The 27,427-nt window shown below is 37.7% G+C and overlaps 1 protein-coding gene across 4 annotated transcripts in view; it reads right to left on the bottom strand.

The window, feature by feature from the left end:
• Positions 1-27,427, bottom strand: part of LOC306859706 (utrophin-like) — a gene marked incomplete at its 3' end in the record, with an annotated part of 219,628 nt that overhangs the window by 156,531 nt on the left and 35,670 nt on the right. For all 4 annotated transcript variants that reach the window (XR_013783329.1, XM_079400906.1, XM_079400905.1 and 1 more), the window contains exons 10-34: positions 25,931-26,143; positions 23,314-23,495; positions 23,085-23,235; positions 21,026-21,145; positions 20,193-20,294; positions 19,402-19,509; positions 19,021-19,200; positions 18,758-18,936; positions 18,123-18,222; positions 17,961-18,048; positions 17,637-17,884; positions 16,879-17,059; positions 10,685-10,800; positions 8,035-8,175; positions 7,836-7,949; positions 6,878-7,033; positions 6,533-6,703; positions 5,563-5,742; positions 5,315-5,449; positions 4,320-4,469; positions 4,061-4,222; positions 3,014-3,145; positions 1,325-1,498; positions 913-1,068; positions 41-211 (exon numbers count right to left, since the gene is read on the bottom strand). Coding sequence is in view for 3 of the 4 variants with exons in the window: in XM_079400906.1 (XP_079257032.1) it covers positions 41-211; positions 913-1,068; positions 1,325-1,498; positions 3,014-3,145; positions 4,061-4,222; positions 4,320-4,469; positions 5,315-5,449; positions 5,563-5,742; positions 6,533-6,703; positions 6,878-7,033; positions 7,836-7,949; positions 8,035-8,175; positions 10,685-10,800; positions 16,879-17,059; positions 17,637-17,884; positions 17,961-18,048; positions 18,123-18,222; positions 18,758-18,936; positions 19,021-19,200; positions 19,402-19,509; positions 20,193-20,294; positions 21,026-21,145; positions 23,085-23,235; positions 23,314-23,495; positions 25,931-26,143 (3,810 nt within the window). The remainder of the gene's footprint in view (positions 1-40; positions 212-912; positions 1,069-1,324; positions 1,499-3,013; positions 3,146-4,060; positions 4,223-4,319; positions 4,470-5,314; positions 5,450-5,562; positions 5,743-6,532; positions 6,704-6,877; positions 7,034-7,835; positions 7,950-8,034; positions 8,176-10,684; positions 10,801-16,878; positions 17,060-17,636; positions 17,885-17,960; positions 18,049-18,122; positions 18,223-18,757; positions 18,937-19,020; positions 19,201-19,401; positions 19,510-20,192; positions 20,295-21,025; positions 21,146-23,084; positions 23,236-23,313; positions 23,496-25,930; positions 26,144-27,427) is intronic.

The following is a 27,427-nucleotide window of genomic DNA, read 5'->3' on the forward strand; positions in this document are numbered from 1 at the left end:
GTAAAGACTCCATGAGCGAGCGACTGTCAAACACACTCACATTAGCCCATGTGATCTCCGTCTCGATATCGGCAGGCATGTCTCCTGTGCTGAACTTCTCTTTCAGCTGAGTCTCAGTGTGGCTCATCCAGGCCTGCAGGGCGGCGCTGTCCTTCTGCAGCCGCTGAGACAGAGACAGGGCCTTCTCCAAATCCTGCTTCCCCTCAGTCACCTAACCACACAAAAATAGCTTTCCTAACTCGTTTTACTTTAGTAATGTGATGTATTTCTGAGTGGATTTTATCCACTGGAAACTGATTGGGTGGTGCAAAGTAGAAAAACAGAGGATGTAGAGGCTGAACGTAACCTTTATTTTTCAAATCTCCAGCAACCTTATGTTGCAAAAGGAAAATGTAAAAAAAAAGAAAAAAACATGCACGTGTTGCTTTTTTTGCGGTTTTAAACGTGTAAATGTGTTCAGTAGGGCTGTCCAAAAAAAAAAAAAAAAGATTTGAATTTTGAATATTCGTTGAATTAAAAATAAAAATCCATGTTCGAATGCAAAAACGTTGCATTCAAATTGTAGGTGTGCGTCAGGGTGCCTTAGCAGTGGCACAAGATGTGATGACGATGTAGGTGTCGTTGCATTTTAATGCTTTTTTTAGCCGGTCCAGTTAAACCCACTGGATGTGGCGCTGCGGTGTTGTTTATTCAAAATAAGATTAAAAGAGAAGATCTTCACGTCAAAACTGAAACCAAGCCGTTCGCACAGAACGCATATTTATTGCATGTTCTATCACGGTTGCACTCGCATCTCGTACAAGAGAGCCGCATGTTTAGAAAGCCATGTAATATTAATGTAAGTTCAACTTTTAAAAAGCACGTCTCAAGACTTTATGGCAGTTAACCCTGTATGTGTAAATGAGCACAGACCTGAGCTCCCAGCTCATTGTAGAGTAATTTGAGGGCGGTGAGCTGTTCGTCCATTCCTTTGGGATTTTCCGTCTGCTGTTTCTGTACGATCTGTCTTCCTGTTTTAATCACCGTCTCCACCTCCAGTTTCACCTCGCTCAAGATCTTATACAGTTTCTGCATTTATAAAAACAACACGCATACATAAAGCTCAAGCAGCGCGAGAGTCCACGAGGTGTGTTTTTCAGGTGATAATATAAAATAAAATGTTGTAAATAAGTTAAAGTACTAAAATTACAATGACTAAAAATAAAGCTATACACAGAAAAAAAAAAAAAAAAAAAAAAACTATAAAAATAAAAATGCCAATTCAAAATATCAATACGTACTATAATAGTCAATAGATTATAATAATGCCTGTGTGTTTTCTCACCATGCATCCGGTCAGGTGGGTCTGGATCTCCTCTGGTTGTGCGTCTTTCAGGTCCAGGATGTGAAGTTCGGCTTTAGCGTTTTCCAGAATCCTCTTGCAGTCCAGCATTCGCTGCTCAAAGTTGGCCGGTTTCTGGAACAGCTGGAACTTGGTACTAATCTCACGGAGTTTCCGCTAAACAAAACAGAGATAAACTTCAAAGTTGGAATATACTACACTGCTATTAAAATCTGAACAGATTCAAAAATGCTAGGCATCATACACTGGACGATTCTGTTAATGGTTACAGAGGAAAAGATTGGGACCAGATGCATAAACATAGCCACTATGTTAAGACTGTGTCTTAAGAACTAGTTTGACCAACTAGTAGCTAGCCAAGTGTAATCAGACTTACTTTTTAGATTCAAATTAGATAATTCTCCCATTTTATAACTGACTTTAAAATGTTATGATCAGTCAAAGAAAAAAATAAATAAATAACTTTTAAAGACTTGTCTAAGTGGTTTATGCAACTGGCTCTGGGGCGTTTAATCTCTACAATTGCTAACTGCAAATAAATAAAAACTAAAACTGAACTAAACCCTAAAACAAAACCTGAAATAAATTCTACATAAATAGTAATATAAAAAACAAGATAAACACCTAATAAAACATCAAAACCACATAAAAAAGCTCATTCAAACTATAAAATATTATATAAATAATACTAAAATAACACTTGTACAGACTGAAATCTCAAAACCTGAGTATCCAGGGGGGTAAGAAAAGCGGGGATTAAAGTCCAAAACCTGACTTGAAATAACCTAACAAATCAATCGGGACAAAAGCGGTTCCATAAACAACAATTTAAGATACTCACTAATTATATCCAGGTTCAATGAGTCAAGATAATTTGATGTGCACGCTTATTCTTACGCAACCCTTAATGTCGATCATGGATCAAATCGATCCCACCACGGCAAACAGAGAATATATTTGTCCTGTTTAATGCATTTGAGACATTGTGTTTTCCAGTTTTTGTATAACTGACACGTCACATTTATATTCTCCATCTGTAAAAGTCAAGAGAAAGGCTGCGTGGCTAGAAACTGCTGATCAACTGAATGCGCAAGTAGCAACTACATTCAAATATTTTCATATATCTTCGAAAAATGTCATTAAATCTTGGGCACAATACATTAAATACAGTTGGTTGTAGCCTATATGTTTATTTACTTGATTTATTTAAGTTTATTTTTGGACTGATAATAAAGTCAAAGAATTGTATGTGAGAGAGTCAGTGGTAATATCAATGCGTGCCTATTGGTTAGTATTAGAGGAGCTCAGCTTCGCCTGACAGTTAGCCTGCTCTGGACCTGGGCTGCGTTTCCCAAAAGCATCGTAGACCAACTGAAACCAATGGAGCTATGATCAACTTAGGCTCACGATGCTTTTGGGAAGGTTAGGCCCAGGTTAGTTTCCCAGCATAAGCTGCCAGTGACTGAGCTTGAGCTATGGTACATTTGCTTTATGGATCCAAATCATTTTACAATGAGTCAGACTAACTTAAATAAGCCTGGCTTATTTGGTAAACTTGATTTATGAAACAGCCCTCAAGATTAATTAACTAAACCAGGGTGAAGTATGAACAGCGTGGGAAAAAATATTGCATTACCGCACCTGTCCTGCGGGGGCAGTATTGTGTCTCACCTGTAACTGGTCCAGTTGGGTTCCTCCTCGCACTGGTTTGCTCTCTGGGACAGTCGGAGAGACGTTACCTACATTCCTCCTCCTCAGATCCTCCAGTGTGGCGTCATGGGTCATGATCTCAGCCTGAATGGCCTGCAAAGAGCATTTTTAGGGCCAGTTTTACTAACAGCTTGAGCCAGCGCAAACCATCTTTTGGCATTAAAATAGTACTGTCTGGTTTGACTAAAGACGCACTGTGAAGAATTAGCGCTGAAGTTATTTTTGCGCCTGGCCTTATTGAATATGCATTTCTAGGAGTTTCCCTTTCAGACGTAAAATTTATGGGAGGAGAGTATTCAAATTAATCACGCAACGAGATTTACTAACGTTTGCGCTCGTCATATTACTGGCATTTGCGCCATTATTTAACGCCCAAATAAAGCATGTCTTAAACTATTTTGCGCTTGAAATAAATGCAATTTGTTGCTAGGAGAGGCACCGGCAGGGAACAGAGAGAGCGCATGGTAGAAGGGAGAGGATTTTTTCCACACGTATTGGTTATAAACTCTGGTTATACAAATGGATATCAATATGCCAAAAAACCATGGTTACTACATTTTTATTATAATAAAACCATGGTGAATTTTCAAAACTGTTGCAACCCTTCATTTTTTGGCCTCCGGCTCTTTTCAACGTACTGTGGCTTATTTATTTCTTTATTGTTTATTCGTGACTACGATAATTAGCGCTGCGTTCGGTATATTGCGTTGGTCGATATTTAAATGAGATGTTGCGTCTGTGTTGTTTAATTTGGACGTTGTAAGTCACCCGCAGAAATTTCCACGCCCATCGGCGCCGTTTTGGAATTGTGCTCTCATGCTAATTTGCCCCGTTTAGTAAAACCGGCCCTTTATGTTAAAGGCACAAGAGTAAAAGAGTATTATAATACTATATAAGTAATATGATGATATATCTGTCTTTGGTTAGTGGAGATCTTAAGTATCTCTGAATGTCTACATGTCAGAAGAGTGTGGTTTGTGGTATCTGCTGTGAACGAAGAGCTCATACCTGAGCTTCCTGTGGCAGCTGGAAGGCGTCGATGCGGTCAGTGAGGTACGAGGTGAGCGTTTGGTCCAGCTGCGTCAGGGACGTCTGTAGTGTGTGTAAGGCCGTCTCGTTCTCTCTCAGAGTCCCCAACTTCTGCTCCAGAGACATCTGATGTGCAGCAGCCTACAGCACACACACACACATGAATGTAACACTGCACATATGATGTGAATCTGAATCAGTTCTGGTGAATCATTTGATCCGTTCAACACGAACACACCAGCTGAGTCCGCTCTTCGTAGCGCGAGTTGAAGCTCTCCAGTTTCTCGCTGATGAGTTCATCCAGAATGCCTCCGTCTATGAGAGTCTGGGCCAGCTCTCGGATCTGAGTCCTGTTATCACCCGGATGACGCAGAACCGACTCCAAAGACTGAAAGAGAGACACATCAGGACTCCCATTTATACCACGGACACACTTTTAACATCCGACTCATGATCCGATCACTCAAACCACAATCAGATATAATCAAAAAGCATATGTGGTCACATTGTATTTGTAACGGTTAAGGTGTGGTCATTTTGTGGGCAAAACAATCCATTGTCAATAATGCAACAATGTATCACTTTCAAACCAAGCAGCTTTCTGTTGATCAGCGCAGCAAATCTGTGTGAGCAGCTCGAACTTGTTGCCAAATAGTGTTGGGTATCATTTGAATTGTATCAACTCCAATTCCGACTCTGATTATTAATGATTCCCAGTTTCGATTCCATTGTGGCAAGTCAAACATTTAGATATAAAACATATGTGTGACCCTGGAGCACAAAAGCAGTCATCAGTAGCACAGGTATATTTGTAGCAATAGCCAACAATACATTTTATGGGTCAAAATGATTGATTTTTCTTTTCTGCCAAAAATCATTAGGATATTAAGTAAAAATCATGTTCCATGAAGATATTTTGTAAATGTCCCACCATAATAAAACTTAATTTTGGAATAGTAATATGCATTGCTAAGAACTTCATTTGGACAAATTTAAAGGTGATTTTCTCAATATTTAGATTTTTTTGCACCCTCAGAAGTATCCGATTCATGACCTTAAGTATTCGATCCTGGAATTGGAATTGATTTTTGATTCCCAATCCTATTGCGAAATCTGAATGGGGAAATCTTTCACTCTCACTTGAAATCCCCAATTGATATTAAAATGACTGGATTTTGGCTGCAAAATTGTGTCGAACATGCTAAACCACACCTTCAGCATGAAAGCTGTTACCTCCAGAGCCTCGCTGATAGACTCTGTGTTTTCTGGGACGTTTTCTGTGGCTTGAACTTTCTCCTCCAGTGTGTTCAACCAGCCAGACTCCACATCCAGATACTGCAGCAGCTCGATCCAACAGGACCACACCTCCTGAACATCAGTACAAACACATCAGATCTCAGCTAAACATCTAAAGAGGAACCAAACCACATCTGGAGCAGGGCTGTCCAATAGCAAGGCTTCCTGTGTGTGTGTGTGTGTACCTCAAGCGTGTGGCACTTGCTCTTGAAGCGATCACAGAGTTTCTGGTAGTTCTGCAGCACATCAGTGAGCTCAGGGTTCAAGTCAGGACCACCAGGGGGGGTCTTACTCATCAGTACATTAATGCTGTCCTTCAAAATCTTCACACGCACTTCCTTCTGTAACACATCCTCTTTAGCCCTCTGAAACACAGAAGGAGAGAGAACATTTACACAAAAGTCTAAGTATGTTAATAAATAAATAAATAAATAAATAAAAAGGTCAGACACAAGGAAGACAACTATCATGAAAAACCTTTGGCACAAGAAACTTGACTAACATTGTCAGGGATTCAGAACAAAATAATAAAAAATAAAATAATACAGATAACAAAACAATAACGTACAAAAAAAAAAAAAAAAACTTACATGACACCAAAACCATGATACCATGCTCGAAATTAGTTTGAGTCATAAAAACTGAACATTAATTTTTACTAATAAATATTTAACAAACAATATATAATGATCAGTCGTTTATGTATAATCAAAAGTAAACATAAAAATACCAGTGTTATGGTTTCAAAACTGAAAATAATTAAATCATCTGTTAATAAAAAATAAAGCTGAACTAAAATATCAATTTATATGAAAAATGTAAACATTAAAAATGTTGCCTTTGCAACAAACTCAAAAATTAGTTGAAGTACTAAAATGACTAAAACTGAGGAAATAAAATTTAATCTAAATAGAAAAAAAAAAAAAAAAAGACAACAACAAACATTCCTAAAACTAAAATTAAAGCAAAAACTAAATATAAAAAGACTAATTCAATTTATAAATGCTATAACGGTATATAAATAATACTAAAATAGCACTGGAAAATACAAAAAGCATAACCGTACATTAATAAGTAATACGATATATAATGCATACAATAATGAATCAATATTAATAATGAAAGTTATTCTAGATCTGTTAATTTCATACGCACCTTCATCTCCTGCAGCGCCTCCTCCAGCTCCTCTGGGCTCTTGTACTCAAAGTCTCTCATGAGAAACTCCTCGTCCACTTGAATCATCCACTCGCGCATCTCCGCCACGTCTTTCTTCAGATTCATCACCTTCTCCTGGCCTTCACTCACACGCTCCTCACGCCTCAACAACTGCAAACAAAATCCACGTAACATGACTTACCCCAGAAGCACATGTTCTTGAATCAAGCCGGGTTGGGAAGTGGCTTACGGATTGGTTTCTACTTGAATAAACCACCTTGTACAAGTTCTTCCCTTGCTGTGTAGCTAATAGATGTTAAGACCACCAGTCGTTATCTTTCTCACCTCTTTACTGAGCGTGTCCCAGCGTCTCTGACTGTCGTCCAGCTCCTTCTGCCCCCAGCTGATCAGACCCGGTACTGAGCTCTGCTGCACGGCCGCCACGTTCTCCTTTATCTGCTTCAGAGACGAGTCCACGCTCTCCATCTCACTCACCAGCTCCTGCACAGACAGCGCAGACACATCTCAAACACCACTAACAACTTCAGAGAAACTAACGTTTTGGTTTTGCTGAGGAAATTGCTCAACCATCAACTTCAGCTGATTTCTCAACCAGTTTAAACTGTTTAGCAAACCAGATCAACAAGTCCACCACCAGCTCAACCACTGTGGAGAAGCAGGGCAACCCTGGACCTGCTGATAAACCAACTAAACCAGTGCCAAACAGCGGCTAGAAACTTTAAAAACTAACAAACTCAAACTAACAAATTGGTGTTTGGTGATGAGTTTTTGGCTCAAGGTCTGCATATAAAGTCACACCAGAGGTGTTCAGCTGGGATCAGGACTTGGCTTTCTGCAGACCAGTCAAGTTCTTCCACACTGACTCAATCAATCATGTCTTTTTGAACCGTGTCTTATACACAGAGACACTGTCATGTTAGAATAGAAAAGGGTTCTGTCCAAACTGTTGCTATAAAATTAGAAGCACACAATTCACTAGAATATCATTATATGCTTAAACATTAAGATTTGTACTCATAGAAATTACTAAAGTAGTCAAACCTGTTCATTAGAAGGGGGTGACCCAATACTTTTGGCAATATAGTGTATCTTCACATATTCATCTGGATGTTTGTTAACAGTATACCGCAGAAATAGTATTTCAAACTTTTTTTTTTAGCCTTAAATGAAGAATTAAAAAAAAAACTTTGCTGTGAGTATACTGAGGGTTTTATTTAACTAGCTGGATTATTCAACAGTACCCTTCCACATTAATGACTTATTGAATGCGTTGACCTCTGACCTTGCACTGGTTGAGTTCTTCCTGTAGTTTGTCGCCTTGACTGAAGCCGCTGGCGTCTCGAGACAGCAACTCCTCAACCGCATCCAGCCAGCGCTGCACCTCCTCGCTCTTCAACTGATCCACATCAACACCATCATCAAAACACACGACAGCCATGCAAAGATATTCATCTCAATCAGTCTGATGGCACAGCTCTCACCGTTGTGTCCTTCATGCTACCCAGAATGCACTGTAGCATGCTGAGCTGATCCTGGGCGGCGGTGGAGAGCTCAGTCCAGGCCTGATGTTCTGCTGCCTCCGACACCTTCTGCCGCTGCTGCTCTATCTCAGCCCAAAGAGCCTAGAAAACAGGCCAAACTACGTTACCCAGAAGAGCCTGCGGACTCACCTCTCCTCACTCTCATAACTAGAGTTCACCAGGTCATACTTTAAATCATTAATAATCATAACTCTTATTAAACAGCATTATGAAAACTAAACAGCCAATGAGAATCCCCTGCCAAACCATTACAGTTATGCTGTACAGTTGTGATCAACTGGCATACAGTCATGGCCAAAAATATCGGCACCCTTGGTAAATATGATCAAAGAAGGCTGTGAAAATTAATCTGTATTGTTAATACTTTTGATCTTTCATTTAAAAATTTCACAAAAATCTAACCTTTCATTGGATAAGAATTTAAAATGGGGGAAAATATCATTATGAAATAAATGTTTCTCTGTAATACACATTGGCCACAATTAAATAGTAAACAGAATCATGTAATACTAGAAAATTTATTATTTGCATCATACTTGATCACATTTGGGACACAAAACTGGGGTTATTGTTGTTTTAAAAAATGTATCTGTTAAAATGTTTGTTAACTAAAATTGACATTAAAAACATTTAAAATCAAAATTTAAATTGAAGAAATAAGTGTTTTAAAAAACTACTTAAAATGAGAAATGTTGCCCTGGAAACTAACTGAAATAATAATAATAATAATAATAAAAAAAACATCAAAATGACTAAAGAATTATGAAAATGAGAACTGAAAAATAAAACTAAAAGCTGAAAAAAATTATTTTAATATTACAATTATTAAATAATACTAAATACAAAAAAATTTGCATTATTAAAAAATACTAATAATAAATGACTAAATACTAATAATAAATGAATAAATACTATAATAGTGTATAATACTAAGATAACACCGCACAAAACTAATATATCTCTGATTAAAAAAAAATTCTGGAATTTATGCAGTAATTTAGTAATTTAAAATATATAAAATAAAATAAATCACACATTACAGTTCATCATGACTGTGTGCGAAGGTTAGCATGTGTCTTTAAAATACCAGATAATGGGATAAAAAAAAATAAATAAAAATGATGTTAAGTGTATTTCTATTTTTTATGACATGGCAAATCCTGCTGAATTGAGACTTGGATATGCTGGTTTTGGCTATGTTTGATATGTAAACACATGTATTCATGTAATCAAAGTGTGTTTTGCTTACTGTACACACTGTTGAACTACTGCTGTTCATTACCAATTGATTATGCACACATTTTTCCATGAAAACCCCATCTTGGAAATCCTTACTTGCGGTTCACCCGCATGTGATCATCTTTAGATCATCAGAGTGCAGTTCTTCATTCACACCCACAGATGGAGACACAGCTCAACCCACAATCACCTGAAAACCCTCCAAAGACCACATCCACTCCCACAGAAACAAGGCACGGCTAAAACAGGAGTTTCTGCTTCTCACAGAGTCCATAATCAGCACGTGTATGACCGACATTACATAGCTGCACGTAGGGTCATATTCTGTCTGTCTGTGTGGGCTGGTGAGAGCTGTGCAGACGGCCATCAGAAGCTCTTCTGTGCCACGTGGGCATCGCCCGGCTCAGGCCAGAGACCAACACAGCAGAGTATAAATATTTAGAGAACTTAAAACAAATGTCAGCCAGCGTTTGCTCACTTTGGCTTGTTCTACCATCTTAGTCGTTGGCGTTCTTCCCATCATTCATGGAGTTAAAGAAAGCATCCAAAAACCAAACGCTAACGTCAGATAAGAGACTGAACACAAGCAGAGATCCAAACAAGGCTAGACCAACACAACAAGCACACATGCAGGTTCCTCGCCAAGCACCGAACGAGAGGAAAAACTGCCTTTGGTGAGTAAATATAACAAAATACATCATTTAAAACAACTGTAAGGAATAAGGTCTAAAGGCTCATTCACACCAACAGCGGTAACTACATTGATTGACTGTATTATATTAGCCTGGCCTGAGTCCTCAGCGTTTTAACAGATCCACTAAAGCGTGCTGTGAGTTTGGTGCAGGGTAACTGACAATGATTGGGTGCAAATCACATGAGAGGAGGCAATGCCTCCATTGTGCTATGACTGGCCTATTACTCTGTTCACGCAATGAATCCTTCCTCTAGTTTGTGTGTACGTTCCTCACTCTTTTTTTATACCCCTTACACCTGAATTTAGCATTGTCCACTTGTGATCGGATCAACGAAACGCATCTTAACCTCAGGTGCAAAGCTATTGAGAACGGACCTTTACTGCCTGTGAAATTTCACTCATTTGACCACACCTTTAGAATATTGTATTTTAGTAATTATCATTAAAGTTATTGTCCTTGATATGAACAGGCTTTAACTCTCATTGATTTACTGTAGGCAAGAGTGACTTCAAAGACATACAGCATAAATCGTCTACTAAAAGTATCTGAAGCCAATCACACGTATAGAGTCTCAATTCACTCACCACTGGCAGGTGTGACTAAAACTGACTTGTAGACCCTGCATACAAGCATCCCTGACACACACACACACACACCTGAGCTTTAACGACTCCCTGTTCAGCTGTGGTGACGTCTCTGATATCAGTGCTGGCCGTGTTCAGTCTGGACTCCGTCTGCAGCAGCGCTCTGGACACCATCAGCCTGGACAAAACTACAGACACACAACGACAAATTACACACAAATCCATCACTCCAGCCATTCAAAAGCAATTCATATTGATTTTTTTTTTTTTTATTCTTAAGAGAAAAGCCCTATTCGGACGGTAATTGTTTCTCAGGGGGACACAAGTGATTTTCACCATATACAGGGGGTAGTTGGTGATTTTAATGCCGTCAGAATCCAGGATGTCAGTGTTTTTCTCTCACCACCCTCGTAAAAATCCCCGGCCAAATTACCTACTGTTTTTTGACAAACACCAAGGTCGTGTAGTAATTTAATTGCTGTCCGAATCCACATCTCTGAGTTTACGAGAAGAAATTGGTTAAAAATTCAGTGTTTAAAGCCCTTTTGAGCGCTCCTGAACACCGTACGGTTACTGTTGGACTTCAGTGTAATTTGCATACATATGTATTTCTGAAATAATGGAAAGTATTTTAAAGAAAAATGCTTCATAACTGCTCCACCACAGCGACTGGGAGCAGAAAGAGAAGAAAAGCACGTAAACATTAGAAATGGGTCTTTATTATGGCAGTAGCAGGTATGCAATCCAATTTTAAAATGCGTTTTATAAACAGATATACATTGCATATAATTATATAAAAATATCTAGTCTATTTTCCTATTTTTAAACAGGAGATTTAAATAATCAACTAATAAATAGGATTATAGGCTATATTATAAAATATGTTTGGAATAATAAGAATACGCTTTACATATTTTTACACAATAATAAGAAGTAATTTGTAAATAAAATTCATTATCTCGCGAGCCAGATTTGTGTATCCCTGCTGTAACTGGTCACTATTCATTCTTTTCACCACATTTTATCAGTTTTGCATTATTAGACAAACATTCAGTCTTTCTGTGTCAATTAATATAAGCTCATAAAACTGCATTTTAATATATATGCTATGATACATACATGCCAGATGACATATGATATATGACATGATACTATATGATACAATACGATGAATATTATACAACATGCTATATATTATATGATATGACTGAATAAATGTCATACAGTATATCCTAAATGACATGCATACAAACACACACACACACACACACACACACAAAGCAGAGAGGGCATGCTTTTGAAAACGTTTTTCTCTCTCTATCGGTGGAAGGTAACAGCCTAAGTAACCTAATGTTAGTGTAATCTGTTAATAACGCACATCATAAACCCGTCTATTTAGGCAAGTAATATATAGCCTAATGGGTGTCATGAAATGTTTTTAATATGACAGAAACTGTGTTTAACATGATCAATCTATTAAAAACATTGTTAAGCTAGGCTTATTAATTTCCACGGTTATTCAAGCAACGAATAAATTATAGGCATATAGCGAAAGTGAGCAAAGAACACAGTAGCATATCAACGGACACAGTGGTGTCAAGGTTCAGAGCGTTTTCGATACGGGGGGCAGGGCAATTAGTTACGTCACAATGTTGGAAATATTTCTGTTTTAAACCATGAAGGTAATGGATATCACAAGCACGCGTTTGCACACGTGCAAACTTTGCTCAATATTTATGAACATCTTAATCTCAGTCAATTCACTGTAAGCAGAAAGTGAAAGTAAAAACTGGATGACAGAGCTTTCAGCATCTGACGCCGCTTATTCTCTCAGAGACGACGAGAGACCAATCTACTTCAACATGTGCTGATAACGGTATATAGCTAACTGTTTTCATTTATTCCCTTAATATTTCTCTTGTGGCCCATACATAGTGGGAAAAAATGAGAAGAAACGTATTTCATGTTAAACAGGCTATTTTACAGAGTCTGTGCTTTAAATAAAAGCTTTTTATTTCATTGATTTTTATTGATGACTGCAGTGTTAATATTTTAATTATAGGACTATAATTTATTGTATAATAGACCTTCTTTAAAAACATTTGAATTGAGGAGTAAATAGCCTAATCTTTTGTAATCCTCGCAGCGCGTCAGTTATGTGGTAATTATTGCAGGGCAAATTCATTGTAATTTTAATTTAATAATAAAAGTAACTTCATAAAATAAAAATGTAACCGGCCTAGATTAATTGGAAATGCCAAATCCTCTTAATATTTCCAATAATTGATTTTTTTCTCTGGCTGTCGTCGATACAAGATCATCGTCTTTCGACGCACCCCAGCAAGGGGAGGTTATCGCGGGGCAGACAGCACGCTGCCGGTTACGTCATTTGGGCCATCTTGTTGAGCGCAGTGAAACTGAGAAAATTATATTTCACACACTTTAAGCTCTTTTACTTACCGAATGTAACAGGAGTAGTCCAATGAATCGTTTGGTTTGTAATACGTACCGAACCCAAAAGCCTCGTACCGAATGGTTCAATGCGAATATGCGTATCATTACACCCCTAATATATATATATATATATATATATATATATATATATATACACATACACAGTGCCCTCCATAAGTATTGAAACAGTAACAAAATTGCTCTGTTGGCTGTGGAGTCAAGACATTTGCAAATATGATTAAAAGATGAATATGAGACAAAACTACAGAATGTCACATTTTATTATTAGCCGTTTCAACACATACATGTTTTACCAAATAAAAAGAACAGCACTTTTAGAGTTCATCCCACTCATTGATGTGAGCATAAGTATTGGGACAGTTGAACATAAGGCAGATATAAAAGATTAAAAGCTATTATTTAGTTGCAGATCCCTTGCACACAATCACAGCAGTGAGTCTGTGACCCATAGACATCACCAGACTCTTGCTCTCATCCTTTGAAATACTTTTCCCAGCCTTTAATGCAGCCAATTCCAGCTGTTGCTTGTTTTGGGCAGTTTCTGCCATTACTCTCCTCTTCAGCTGGTGAAATTCATGTTCAATCAGATTTAAATCTGGAGATTGACTTGGGCAATCTAACACTTTCCATTTCTTTGCCCTTATAAATTCCTTGACTGAACTGGCAGGGTGTTTTGGGTCATTGTCCTGATGCAATATGGAGCACTTCCCAATGAATCTGGTGGCATTTTCTTGAATATTGGTAGGCAAGATGGTTTTGTACCCTTCCAAATTCATTCTGCTACTGTCATCATACATTAAGTCATCAGTAAAGTTGAGAGGGCCTGTTCCAGAGACAGCCATGCATGCCCATGCCATGACACCACCTCCACCATGCTTTACAGATGAGGCTGTATGCTTGGGATCATTGCAGTTCCCTTTTTTCTCCACGTTTTTGCTTTCCCATCACTTAGATAAAGGTTCATCTTTGTCTCATCGGTCCATAAACACAGCTCCAAAACTCTTCTGGCTCACCTTTGTGCTTTTTTGCAAACTCTAATCTTGTCTTTCTATGTTTGGTGCTGGTCAGAGGTTTGTATCTTGCTGTGTAGCATCTGTAATTCTGTGTCAAAGTCTCCTGAGGACAGTAGATTGTCAGAGCATCACCCCAGCTTTCTGGAGATTGTTGATGATTTTACAGACGTGTCTTTTAGGATTCATTTTCACATTTTATGATTTGTCTGTCATCAACTACTGTTGTTTTCTCAGCCGATCAGGTCGTTGTTGGTTGCTGGTGTCGCTGGTGGTTTCCAAACTCTTGATTTCTCCATGCCCTTTGTTTTTGCTAGAGCTCTAACTGACTTCCTCTTTTCTTTTAGCATCCAAATTGCTTGCTTTTCTCTCAAAGTCAGCTCCCTCATCTTCATCCTGGTTTGTGTGTGTCATCATCGAATGCAGGATTCAGAATACAGAAGTAATGGATATAACTGATACGACACATTCCCTGCTTTTAATATCTGAAGAATTAATGCAACAGGAAACAGCTGATCACTTAGAAAGACCTGTGAGGCAACTGCTCCAATACTTCTGCTCACATCAGATAGAGGGATCAAACTCTAAAAGTGCTGAACTTCTTAGCTGGTAAAACATGTATGTGTTGAAATGGCTAATAATAAAATGTTTTAAATAAAATACATTCTGTAGTTTTGTCTCATATTCATCTTTTAATCATATACACACACACATATACACATATACACACACACACACACACACACACACACACACATATACATATATATATATATATATATATATACATACATATATTCAAAATATATACTGTATGTGTGTGTGTATATAGATATAGATTTGCTATAAGGAGTAGGCACTGCATATCACAATGCTTGACATAACTACCCAAAACAACAACAACCCCTTGACACATGTAGTATTTACTGTACATCTGGATGCTTCCTCTTCTGTAGTGCATCAGTAAAATAATCTCTGTTGGATTTTGACATTTGTGATTAATAATGTATGTGAACCGGCTCCTTCTAAGATGTTTATTTGTTGAATATCAGAGAGAAGACGAAAATAACTCCTTGCGGCTCATTTGTGTTTGTCAGTGTGTGTGTGTGTGTGCGTTTGTTTAGCTTGAATCCCAGATGTTAGAGGTCAACAGGTCAAATCATGGAACATTAGCTTTCCGATTGTCCCACGAACATTCAACTGTTTATATTTAATGCAGCCATACCTTGGGGACAAAACTGTTGAAAAATTACCCAAAATGAATGAGGCAAGACATCCCTGAAGGCAAAAAAATAATTCCTCGTCAAGTAATAATAATAATAATACATGTTTTCTTTAAGGGACAAGGGTTTGTGCTAGTCATTATAATTAGCTTTATATAAATACATCAGTAGTCTATGGCATGTTACCTAAGCAAACGTGTTTGTGTGTGTTTATTTAGCTAAACTGTAGGCACAAAACGGTCCCAGAAGTTCACTAAATTTGACAAAACATCACTTTGGGACATCTGAGAATGTTCTCAATTAGGAAACAAATATTTTTAAGAAAGAAACATTTTGTTATTGTTGCCATTTTCATTCTGGTTTAATCAAATTTAAAAAAACACAAAATGTTTTTCAGAATGGGGTCAGTCTATAGTCATAATTAGCATAAAACAATAGAAGTCTATGGTATGCCCTCATTTCCATAGCTGGCTAAATGTGGGTGTGAGAGAGATTTGCTCAAGCTTTAAGGTTAAACACTGATGTACTCTTACTTAGAGCTCTTTCTAGCACACACACACACACACACACACTCAGAGGTTTATCAGCATGTAAAAGCTTTCTCTTGGGCCACGCTGACGTTACAGCCATAAATAGACTGCTCTCTTTCACTCTGGCTCTGCTCTTGTTGGCTCCACAAATGATTTACCTGTTGCATAAGTCACTATTTCTGTCTTTAAATAAAACTGAAGAGAACAAGATAAACTGATACAGAGAAACGAAGGTACTGCAACCTCTGGCACCAATTCAAACCCCGGGATTTATACAAAATCTCAGTGAGCCTCAATCTTTCTGTAGACCTGCTCCAAAAAACTAGTGAACTGCCTACTTAGGCAGTATTTTAATGTAGCTGCACTCGCAACAAAAAAACAGATGTTTTTATCCAAAGTGACTTCATAATATTAGAAATTACGGCTTTGGATGATCTACAACTTTTTGTGAGGTTCTCAAATGGGCATCTAATGGACACTTTACTATACCATGGGTTTGGGTTCACACTGTTAGCCTAGCAACATGCTAACTGCTCTATTGAAATCAATTGAGAGTTGTGTGGCGTTATAACCTATGTCGAGAGTCTGAAACTTGAGGTAGCATTTTGGTTTGTATGCTGCCTAATGGACAGCTCACATAAACTTGTATGGTACACTTTTTTTTTTGTCATTTTTTGAGCTTGACAGAACCAGTTACAGTCTATTTTACAGTATGGAAAGAGCAGGTTGGAAGTCCTTCAAAATTTCTTCTGTGTTTGACTGGATGAATAAAGTCAAATGTGTTGGCATGACATGAGGGTGAATAAACGATGACATTGTTGGCTGAAATATTCCCTTTAAATGCAATCCTTTAAGAATGTGCTGTTCTTTCTATAGAAGTGATTTCATTTCTCTATATTTGTAGCTTAGATAGAAAAGCTCAACTACCAGTTTTCAAAATCCCAAGTTCCCTCAAATTGCAGGCTGGAGCGACATTCTTTTAATGTTATGAGAGTGTAGCGTAAAGGCTGCAATTTGGAAATGTATACCTGTAGTGATGTCCTGCTGCCGGGTCTTGAGCTCTTGAATAGTTGTGCTGTGGCGTGATGCCAGCGCTGTCACACTGGGCCTCATGGTATCAGGGGCACCAGGTTCTGCGGCCAGACGCTCCGTCTGAGAACAGAGATCTTCCACCTGTGGCTGAAGCTTTTCCAGCTCTGCTACTCGAGCCTGAAACACAGTACAGTACACACAGCACGGATTTGCTCTGTTAACAACTCTATGTTGCACTGCAAAATCACATAAGGCATTCAGAGTGGTTTTTAACTTGGTGCTACAATCTTAAAAATAAAGGTTATTTGTCGTCATCACTGGTTCCATGAAGAAACTTTAACATCTATGGAACCTTTGCATTCAATAGAATGTTCATTATAGTGGAAAAGGTTCTTTAGATCATTAAAATGTTCTAAAGAAAAGATGGTTCTTTTGAGAACTGTTCACTAAAAGAAATGGTTCTTCAAAAATATCATAGAAGAACCATTTTTGGTTCCCCCCCAAAAAAACTTCAGTGACAGCTCTTAAAAGAACTATTTTTTTAGTGTGAAGAACATTTTAATAATCTGAAGAACTTTGTTTCACCATTTTGTGCAATGGAAAGGTTCTATAGATGTTGACGGTTCTTCATGGAAACATCAATGCCGATAAAGAACCTTAATTTTATTTATTTTTAAGAGTAGACTGTTAGATTCCCTTTAACATCTGATTTGAGTAAAGTGTCTCACATAAAATTGCCAGGTATTCGACTGACCTCACAATCATCTTTGAGTGCCTGGAGTTCCTGCTGGTTGTCCTTGGCTCTAAACCCTTTTATGGAGCTCAACCACTTCTCCTGTTCCTGCAGGAATTCATTTACAGCCTTCAGTCCTGATTGAACTGCCGCCACACGCTCTAGAACTTGAGCTCGGTTCCTCAGATCCTGGATCAGGTTCTGGCAGCTCTCCCATTCTTTACGCACAGAGTCCAGGCCAGAACGGGCCTCGTCTGAAGACCGACCTTCTGTATAGACAGATTTTAATCAGTAGGAGAAAACAGGAATCATCATTTATTGAGGAAATCATCCACAATCCACCACCTTTCTCCGGCTGTTCAATCATCTTCTCTCCTTTCTGTAGCAAGTCTTTCACTGCCCCCTCATTTTCAGCAAGCTCCATACCCAGGGTCTACAGATATGGGACAAATATATTCAGTAGATCGAATATATGAACAGGTAAATATTAGTGTTATAATATATCACCTGTAGTTTTTCCTTCAGGACAGGCGTGTCTTCAGCAGCTCGGGCAGATGACTTCCATGCAGCCAGCCGAGACAAAAGCATGGGAACATCAGTTTCAGCTCTAAAAAACAAACATCATACCGAGTTCACATGAGGGAGTGCTACAGCTGAGCAGAACAACAGAACAGTGTGTTAAGTGTGTGTAAACACTGTATAGCTTATGCTAATGGTTCCCAAATGTGCTCATTATGAACACAGTAATAACCGCATGATGAAAGCAACAATTTCATGATAGTTACTGGTGAAATCAGTCATTATGAGGACGAATATACATTATATTCAGTAACATACATACATATATTACATAATATTATCATTAAACCTCTAGATTTCATATGGTTACAAAGGAATTCACTGCAATAAAGTGACAGGACAGTTAAACACGTATTGAACAACTTGTTTGGGCTTGAAATGATGGATTTTGGTTAGCTAACATTGCTTTACTCCTCTCAAGTTAACTTTTTTTGTTTTTTTAATTGCAAAAATGCAAGAAAAAACTGATCTTTGACTGATCTTGACAAATTCTCAAAATCCTGGAGGGACTGATAAAAGAGATGTCTGTGTTTTTTTACAAGGAAGAGGTGTGTTTGTCGTACAGTCTCCTGAGCTCGCCATCTGTATCAAGATGTCGTCTTTTTGGTGGGGCAGGTGGTGGTAGCTCTCGGTCGATGCTGGTGAAGGTTTGCTCCATCCGTGTTGTTACTGTTGTGACTGTCTCCATGAAAACCTTCTCCTGTACTTGGGGCATCCCAGTCACGGACACCGCTTCGGTTACCTGGAAACCGAACAGATGCTTGGAATCAATGTCATATAAAAAGCTAATATGCATAGACAAACACGTGAGATGCATTTATCTGACTTGGCTGGAGCAGTCCTCTAGTTTTTGGACTAGGTTGTCCCAGCGTTGGGTCAGTAGGTCTGTGTCTGCTTCGATCCTCTGAGCTGCGGCTGGACTGTTTAACAGCACCATCACATCCTGTCCAGCATCTGACAGAGCACTCAGGGCCCTCCGCTTCTGGGCCATATCCTCCTTAAGACTCTGCAAAGAGTCAGAGGCCAAAACAGCAACGCTCTCATCAACCTGGTAGATTTCAGTTGTTATTTGTAAAACTTATGTTTACAATCATAAAATTACAATTATTTATGTTCTCAGAATATTGGTTGTTTAAACATATATCCAAAACTATGGGCAAGTAATAAAAATGTCCAAATATGAAATTATGTATCTTTGTCTACTTACGGCTAATCTGCGGACGCTGGCATTTATTTCACTAGGATCTTTAAAATCACTGGTCTGAACTTCTCTCAAGGCCTTCTCCTTATCTGCTAGCCATGATCCAAATAAACTCTGAATAGATGAGAAGAAAGTTGATTTTCCAATAGCAAAAATGCTTCATCATTCATATACTGCTCCAAATAAAGAGCAAAAAAAATAAAAATCATACTACCATCCCTTACACAGTACTTTGGCATAAATAGCATTAATTTAATGTAATATCATAGACAATATCCTCTGATTTACATCACAGTTCAGTTTGCAGACTGATGGAAGTGGTCCAGACGGGGGAAGTGTGAAAATAAGATTGTGTGCACTCTACACTAATGATGAAATGGGTCAATGGTAATGGTATCTGCAAATCATAAACCACCATAATTGAATCTCACCCCAGAATGCAGCCTAAACTGTTAAAATAGCAATCTGACCCTTAAATGCATTCAATGAACATTCCAAGTCCATGATAAAAGCACAAGACAATGGGGCCCAACACAGAGCCCTGAGGCACACCTCTGATTATTTGGTCAGCAGCTTTAGTAACTTCAGGTTTTTGCTGGATTGAAATTAATGTATGGATGGGCAAAGCCAAACATATTTAAGTACTCAAACATTACAGAAATTGATCATGCAAACATTTTTTTTTTTAATTTTCAAAGTTAATTATTTGCAATGATTTGAAAACGTATAAAAGGGCCTCATTATGAATCTTGTGATATATTACACTGGAATGTTGGATTTTTGGCATCAGGCCTCACCTGGTCATCAAGCAACCGCTGCCACACCAGCTGAACTTCCTCAAGTTTGTTCCATCGTTCCTCAGTCCAGCGACACACTGCCGCCCAGCGCTCTCCCAGTGACTGTAAAGAACAGAAGGAAAAACAAAAGAGGGAAAGTTATTTACTGAATGACTTTTCACACACTTTTACGGTCTCTGGGAGTGTCAAATGTCTGTTCAGTTCCAAGTTTCTTGCTGTGCTGCATCCAATGAATTCTCAACACTGTGTCCAACATTAATAGATCTCAATCCTTAGAGGAGCTTTCAGTAAAGGCATGGAAAACAGCTTGGTTTGATTACCTTTGCACTTTAGGTGAGAAGAAACTTACTGTAAAACTCATTCTTCATTCAATGAAACATTCACCCTGATCACCATTAAAGCATTCACCTTGATCTCTATAACAATAGCCAAACACCACTGCACTCTGGTACACACGCCATAATGTCTTTTCCTCTTAAAACAGTAGTATCTGAAGATTTCCTTACAGATGGCAGCAATGAACAATTCATTGAAATATGAATATTACCAGAAATGACATTAGACAATGACCAAGTTTTCAGGAAACCACAAACAAAGGTTATGCGTTTTATTTTACTACTTTTTATGGTGATATACTAAAATTAGTGCTTAAACACCAGCTGACACTTAAAAAGATTTTCTTTTAATAATTCAAACAAGTGAGTTCTATCATTTGTATATCTGAAGAAAATAACAGCTCTGACCAGACCCTCTGAATAGCCATTTCATAATTACAGTCCATTTCGACACAACAAATAAAAACTTGGCATTATATCCTGCATTTTGTCTTCTACCTGCAGTTGTTCCTCCAGAGCAGCAGTGGCACTCTCCCCGCTGTTCTCATCCACGACCACAACCATGTGTGTGAGAGAGTTAACCTTTACCTGTTCCAGCTCCAGATCATTCTGCAAAACCTGAGGAAATAACACAGAAAAAGAGGTCAAAAGGTTAAGGAATGGTCTAAAGCAGTGGTTTTCAAACATGTCCTGCAAGCACCCCTGCCCTGCACATTTTGTATGTCTCCCTTATCAGACATACCTGATTCAACTCATCAGCTCGTTAGTAGAGACTGCAAGGCATGAATTGGGTGTGACTGATAAGGGAGACTTACAAAATGTGCAGGACAGGGGTGCTTGCAGGACAGGTTTGAAAGCCACTGGTCTAAAGTACACTTTGATTACATTGTTAAGTTTCTTAATTTACCCTGAAAAGAGGAAATGCACATTTATTAAGGCATCACAAAATCACCAATCACCATATTATCAACTGAAATTATAATAATAATCTTCCTATGAGACTGTGAGGCTCCTAAATGTAAGCATGTGTGTGGGAGCGAACGTGTGTGTGTGTTCTCCATTCGCTAACTGAACAAACACGCAGAGGTCGTGTTTGACCCTCGTTCACTGGGGCGTGTGTTGATTTGCTTATTCATTCTTCTCACAACTCGATCTCCCTCTCTCCTTTCAGCATTCATGATAAATTCATGTTTGGGATCAGAAAGAGAAAGCCTTTATCTGTGAACAGGTTGTGTACACAGACGGGATCTCTGATGAGAGTTATTCATTAACTACTCAAGTCTCCTTGGGAACTTTTTATTGCTCAGAAGTTGCTATTTTAGGAGACTTTATTAAAGCCAAGTATACACTTTGTCTCATAATTTTCTTTTAATGTTTCTTAGTAATCATTCTCTATAATCTTCAATTTACTTTTTTCTAATCTACAATCTATCAATCGTGATCAAGTTACACTCTAAAAACACTGGTTTACTTTTCAGCCCAAATGCTGGATTAAGACTGTTGGGTAAGGAAGCTGGGTTGGTAATCGTTTATAATCAATAACCCAACTGTGGTGGGTTGGAAATGCATATTTGAAACAGAGGTGCCACATATGGAACCTCATATGTTTCACCTCTTGATTATTACTATTGGCTGTATTCTGTATTGTATGCATTCTGTGTTTGATTTTCATTTACAACTCATTTAGAGTTCATTTTAACCCTGCAGTATAGTAATTTTACGGCTTGGTCAAAACAACCCAGCACTGGATTCATCCTTTTTTAATCAAGTGTTGGCAAAATAAACCAATTTGGGTTGAAATAGTTCACCCCAAAATGTTTAAATTTGATGAAAATGTACTCACCTTAAGGCCACCCAAGATATATTGAGTTTGTTTGTTCATCAGAACCGATTTGGAGAAATGAAGCATTACATCACTTGTTCACCAATGGATCCTCTGCAGTGAATGGGTGCCGTCAGAATGAGAGTGCAAACAGCTATATAATAATCCACAACTAATCAACACCACTTCAGTCCATCAGTTAACATCTTGTGAAGTGAAAAGCTGCTGTTTTTGTAACGAACAAATCCATCATTAATGCGTTTTAACTTTAAACCGTTGCTTCCAGATAAAATACGAGTCCATACATAACACTTTCTCCAGTGAAAAAGTAATCTCGGCTGATTCTGGAGAGAAATATGCACAGATCAGATATTATGGGTTATGGAGTCGTATTTGGCTTCACAAGATGTTAATTGATGGACTGGAGTGGTGTGGATTACTTGTGGATTATTGTGATGTTTTTATCAGCTGTTTGGACTCTCATTCTGACGGCACCCATTCACTGCAGAGCATCCATTGCTGAGCAAATGACTAAATGCTACTTTCTCCGAATTTGTTCCCATGAAGGAACAAACTCATCCACTCATCTTGAGAAGGCCTGATGGGGAGTAGATTTTCAGCATATTTTTATTTTTGGGTGACCTATTCCATAAACTTTTTAGAGTGTATAATTTTGTGATGCATCATGACATAGATGGCGATACTAAGTCTACTTCAATCAAATGCTTATCTTACTTTGTGCTGCTCTATCTGGGCCAGATATCCCTCCATGTCTCCTGCTATTGGCTCTTTCTCCATCTTACGGATCCGCCCCTCCGTCTGTGTCAGCCAATCAGAGAGCTGCTGGAGCTGCCGTTGCTGAAGGTCCATCAGAACTTCATGAAGTCTGAAGACAGAAGAGAGATGACAAATTCAAGCACACTCTTCAAACAGAAGACTTCGGTAGGAATGTGTGCATCCGTACCTGGACTGACGGTCCATGCTGGCGACCCGCAGGTTTTCCCAGCGGGAGTTGAGCAGTGTCATCTGCTCTCGGATCTCATCCTCCTCTTCCTCATTCAGGTTGCCTTGAGCGATCAGCTGGTTTCCCGCCTGTAAGACGTTACCCACGCTACTCTGGTGGGCTGTCAATTCCATCATAAACACCTGAGGAGACAAAACGACATCAGTTACCAGGATGACTACAAACCACCTTCACAGATGTCTTAGAGTGCAAGTCATTTAGACGGTTCTAAACACAAAAAAGGTTTAAGTATGCTATATTTGAAGATAAATGCTTTTTATGTAAAACACCCAGTACCTTTTTATGTTTATTTACTGGCAGTGATTGTGTGAGAAGGACAGTTTTCTTATATAATAAATAACCATAATAATTGAATAATATTTATGCATTTATTCATTTGATAAGTAGTCATGTAATAAGCAGCTGCACCGTTTGATGATTTATTATAGACAAATCGACATGAGGGAGAGTATGATGATGATTTCATCATACTTACTGTAGGCTTTTATTTTTTCCAAAATTGGTAAATATTTTTATAATAAAATGTGCTGACATTAATAAATGCTTAAAGTATGAACTAACAATATATATATTTATTTTTTACAGCATTTATTAATCTGTTCATTTTCATTTATGGCAATTTGTATAACTTTATCCGATGTTTTATAAATATGTCTGCTTAATTTTTCTTCAATTCTGTTTTCTATTATAAATTTTTGTAAATTCTGTAATGACGGTTTAAATAAATCAAAATTAATTTTGCTGAAAATAGTCTATTAAAATTAAAATATAACAATTTCCTTTTTATTTTGTCAGAAATGTGCTGCACAATAGAGGTTTACTGATTAAATTCAAGCAATGCTAAAATATTTCTGCCATAATTTCTTCAAGTTAAAGCAAACTTTTATTTTGGTGGCTTGCCATGAAGATCAGATTCAGAAAATGTATTTGACGATAGCTTTGCTCAAATGAAACGGTGAAATGCTGGTGTAGTGACACTCAGAGCAGCTCTGGAGATGAAGTACAGGTGTTCATGTCCTCATATGGTGAGACTTGTGCTTGAGTATGTGTAGTAGAAGGAAACGTGTCACTCATTCACACAGTATCTTATGATCTACTCTCGAAACAGAAAAACAATCAAAAAGGACGAATGACGTAACAAACCATTTGCACATTATCTAAATCTCTGATGTTTCAAGTGGATCCAGAGTGCAGAGACAAACAGGTTCAAGCTTCAGGAAAAGCTCAGTGCTCAGAGGATCTCCAGAGCTTTCCTGCATTTGCTTTGCTTTTGTTTCTGCGTCAGTGCCTCATATTAGCTTTCACTTTCTGACAGGAATGTAAACCTCACCCTCCCGCTCTGGATCCATCAAGTGAGTTTATGTGCCCCGGCCCTGCTGTCTGTCAGAGGTCTCTCTCTGCCTCACAGAATTCCTCACATTCCTGGCATGTTCAGAGCATGTTCTCCGACAGGACGGGAACACGGGACATGCTAACACTTAAAAGTCCTCAGGTCAATCAGAAAGAGCAGCGGTGGGCAGTTTCATGGTGTGAGAAATTTTGTTAGTTACATACTGAAATCCTACTTAAGCTGCTGCTGCTGATTCTTCTTCTTCTTCTGAGACTAAATTTAGTCTGTATCTCCTCAGAGTTTTCAAGCTACAAATACCAAAACTCAGGTCAGACATTCAAGGTTGCTATATCTTTAACGGATCTGACTTATTGCTTTCATAAACCCAAAGATCAAATCAATAACAAAAGATAAACTTTCATTGAGGCGGTCAAATCTTTTGTAATTTTGTAAGACTTACAGTGTGTTTAAGTTGTCTATCACTAGTAAAGCTTAACGGATATTCTGGGACGACGTGCTTAATCATGCTAGTAACATGCTAATTTATGCTAGTTATGTGGTAACCATGCTAACAATGTTAAAACATGCAAGAAACATGTAAAACATGCAAAATCATCCTAGAAACTCATCCTAGAAACATGTAAAACATACAAAATCATGCTAGAAACATGCTAAAACATGTTAAATCATGCTAACATGCTCAATCATGTTAGCACCATGTTAAGACCTGCTAGAAACATGTGAAAACATGCTAAATCATGATATAAACGTTGAAACACGTCAAATCATGCTAACATGCTAGCAACCTGTTAGCAACATGCTAGAAACAGGTCAAAAATATGCTAAATATTGCTAGCAACATGACAAAGTAACATGTTAGAAACATTCTAAAGCATTCTAGCAATGTGCCAACATGTTAACAGCGTGTTAAATGATGTTCGGAGCCTACTTAAACATTTTAGTCATGTGCTAGAAAATAATAATATTTCACTGACTTGAGAATTGAGTAGAATCTTCAAACTTCAAAGTTATTTCTAACAAAGCTTTGTCAAGCCAACATCAAAGTTTGTTACTCATAGTTACCCATCTATTTTTAATTTTTTTTGTTTTTATATCACAGTAAAGTTATATTGTTATGTTATAGTTTCCTGAGTAATTCAATGAAAAAACAGATTATCAACTAAATGCTAACAATGTTTCTGAAGTGTTGTTGTGCGTCACATATACCTCGTGTGTGTGGAACTGGTCTTTGACCTCCTCCACGTCGTCGGACACGTCGTCCTGCATGTGCAGCGCGTCTTCGGCAGACAGCAGCCAGGTGAGCACCTCCTCCAGCGTGATCTGATACGTGTCCAGATTGACCTCCATGTCCACCTCCGTCAGTGTGCTGGGCATCTCTGGCCGTGTGCTGCTCACCTCCTCTGTCTCTCCAGACAAACCCTGCACAGCAACACACAGCTTCAGTTAGCAGCTCATCTGAATATAATGTTATAGAAAACGTTAAGCGCTATGACTTTGCCAGCTTTCCCACGTGTAAAATTTCAGTATGGGCTTCACGTGTGTACACAACCGTGTTTTAGGAAATGAGTTAAACATGTTTGCATTTATGTTCAAAACTTAAATATTGCAGCAGGTGAAGAGACATCTATGACATGTTGTAAATGATGATGAACATCACCCTAATGAATTCTCAAAGGGAAGCGAAGGAGACGTTTAAGAACCAGTGACTTCAGTCTGACTCATATGTTACAGCATCCATGTAAAAACTAAAATTAATCAAAAATTAAAATGTAAAACTTAAGATGGCCATCATTTTAACACTCTTCAAACTGAAAAATTGTTACATTTACAAAAAAGACTATGTGAAAGAGGGGAGAAAAAAATTAATACATGATAATAAAAAGAAAATACAAAACCGCACACTCGGAGGGAAAAAAAAAAACAAACAAAAAAACATACACAAAACATGTAAAAAAATATATCCGACTTGTATATTTCACCACAAGATCAAAATAATAATAAAAAAAATTATGGTTATGCACAATTTCTCATAAAATAAAATAAATAAAACAAAAAAAATTATAAAATAAAACGATTAAAAAATGATTAAATAAAAGACATTTTTGCAAAGCAATAATTTGTGCATCATGGTAGAGAACTTCCATTCAAATTGTGTGGTCAGTAAGATTTGTTAAGGTTTTTAAAAGGAGTCTCAATTTAAAATAAACTGAAAACAATAACTGTTCTCAATTTAAATTATTGTAAAGTGTAATTTATTTCATTATTATCAATCTAGAAAACGTAGGGGGATTTTTTTTTCTTTGCTGGATTCTTTGATGAATAGTAAGTTCAAAAAGATAAATAAATGCTGCTCTTTTTAACTTTTAATTCAAAGAATTCTGAAAAAAGTATTGCGGTTTCCACAAAAATATTTCTCACATGATCCTTCAGAAAACATTCTAATATGTTGATTTCTTTTGCTTAAAAACGGTTCTTGATTTTTATGAAAATAATTGCGATGCTTATTATTTTTGTGGAAACTGTGATACATTTTTTCAGCATTCTTTTTATGAATGAATATTATATATTATATTTACAAATGTATTATATTTAAGTAGATTTTTTTAAGATTAATTTAAATTGACTAATTATGCATCACGGTAATGAGGGGTTGAAATTTGCTTAATAGCCCTGAAAACGGTGCAAAAGGTCTTTATTGTTTCA

This window comes from Barbus barbus (genome assembly GCF_936440315.1).
Source record: "Barbus barbus genome assembly, chromosome: 40".
NCBI classification, from domain to species: Eukaryota; Metazoa; Chordata; class Actinopteri; order Cypriniformes; family Cyprinidae; genus Barbus; species Barbus barbus.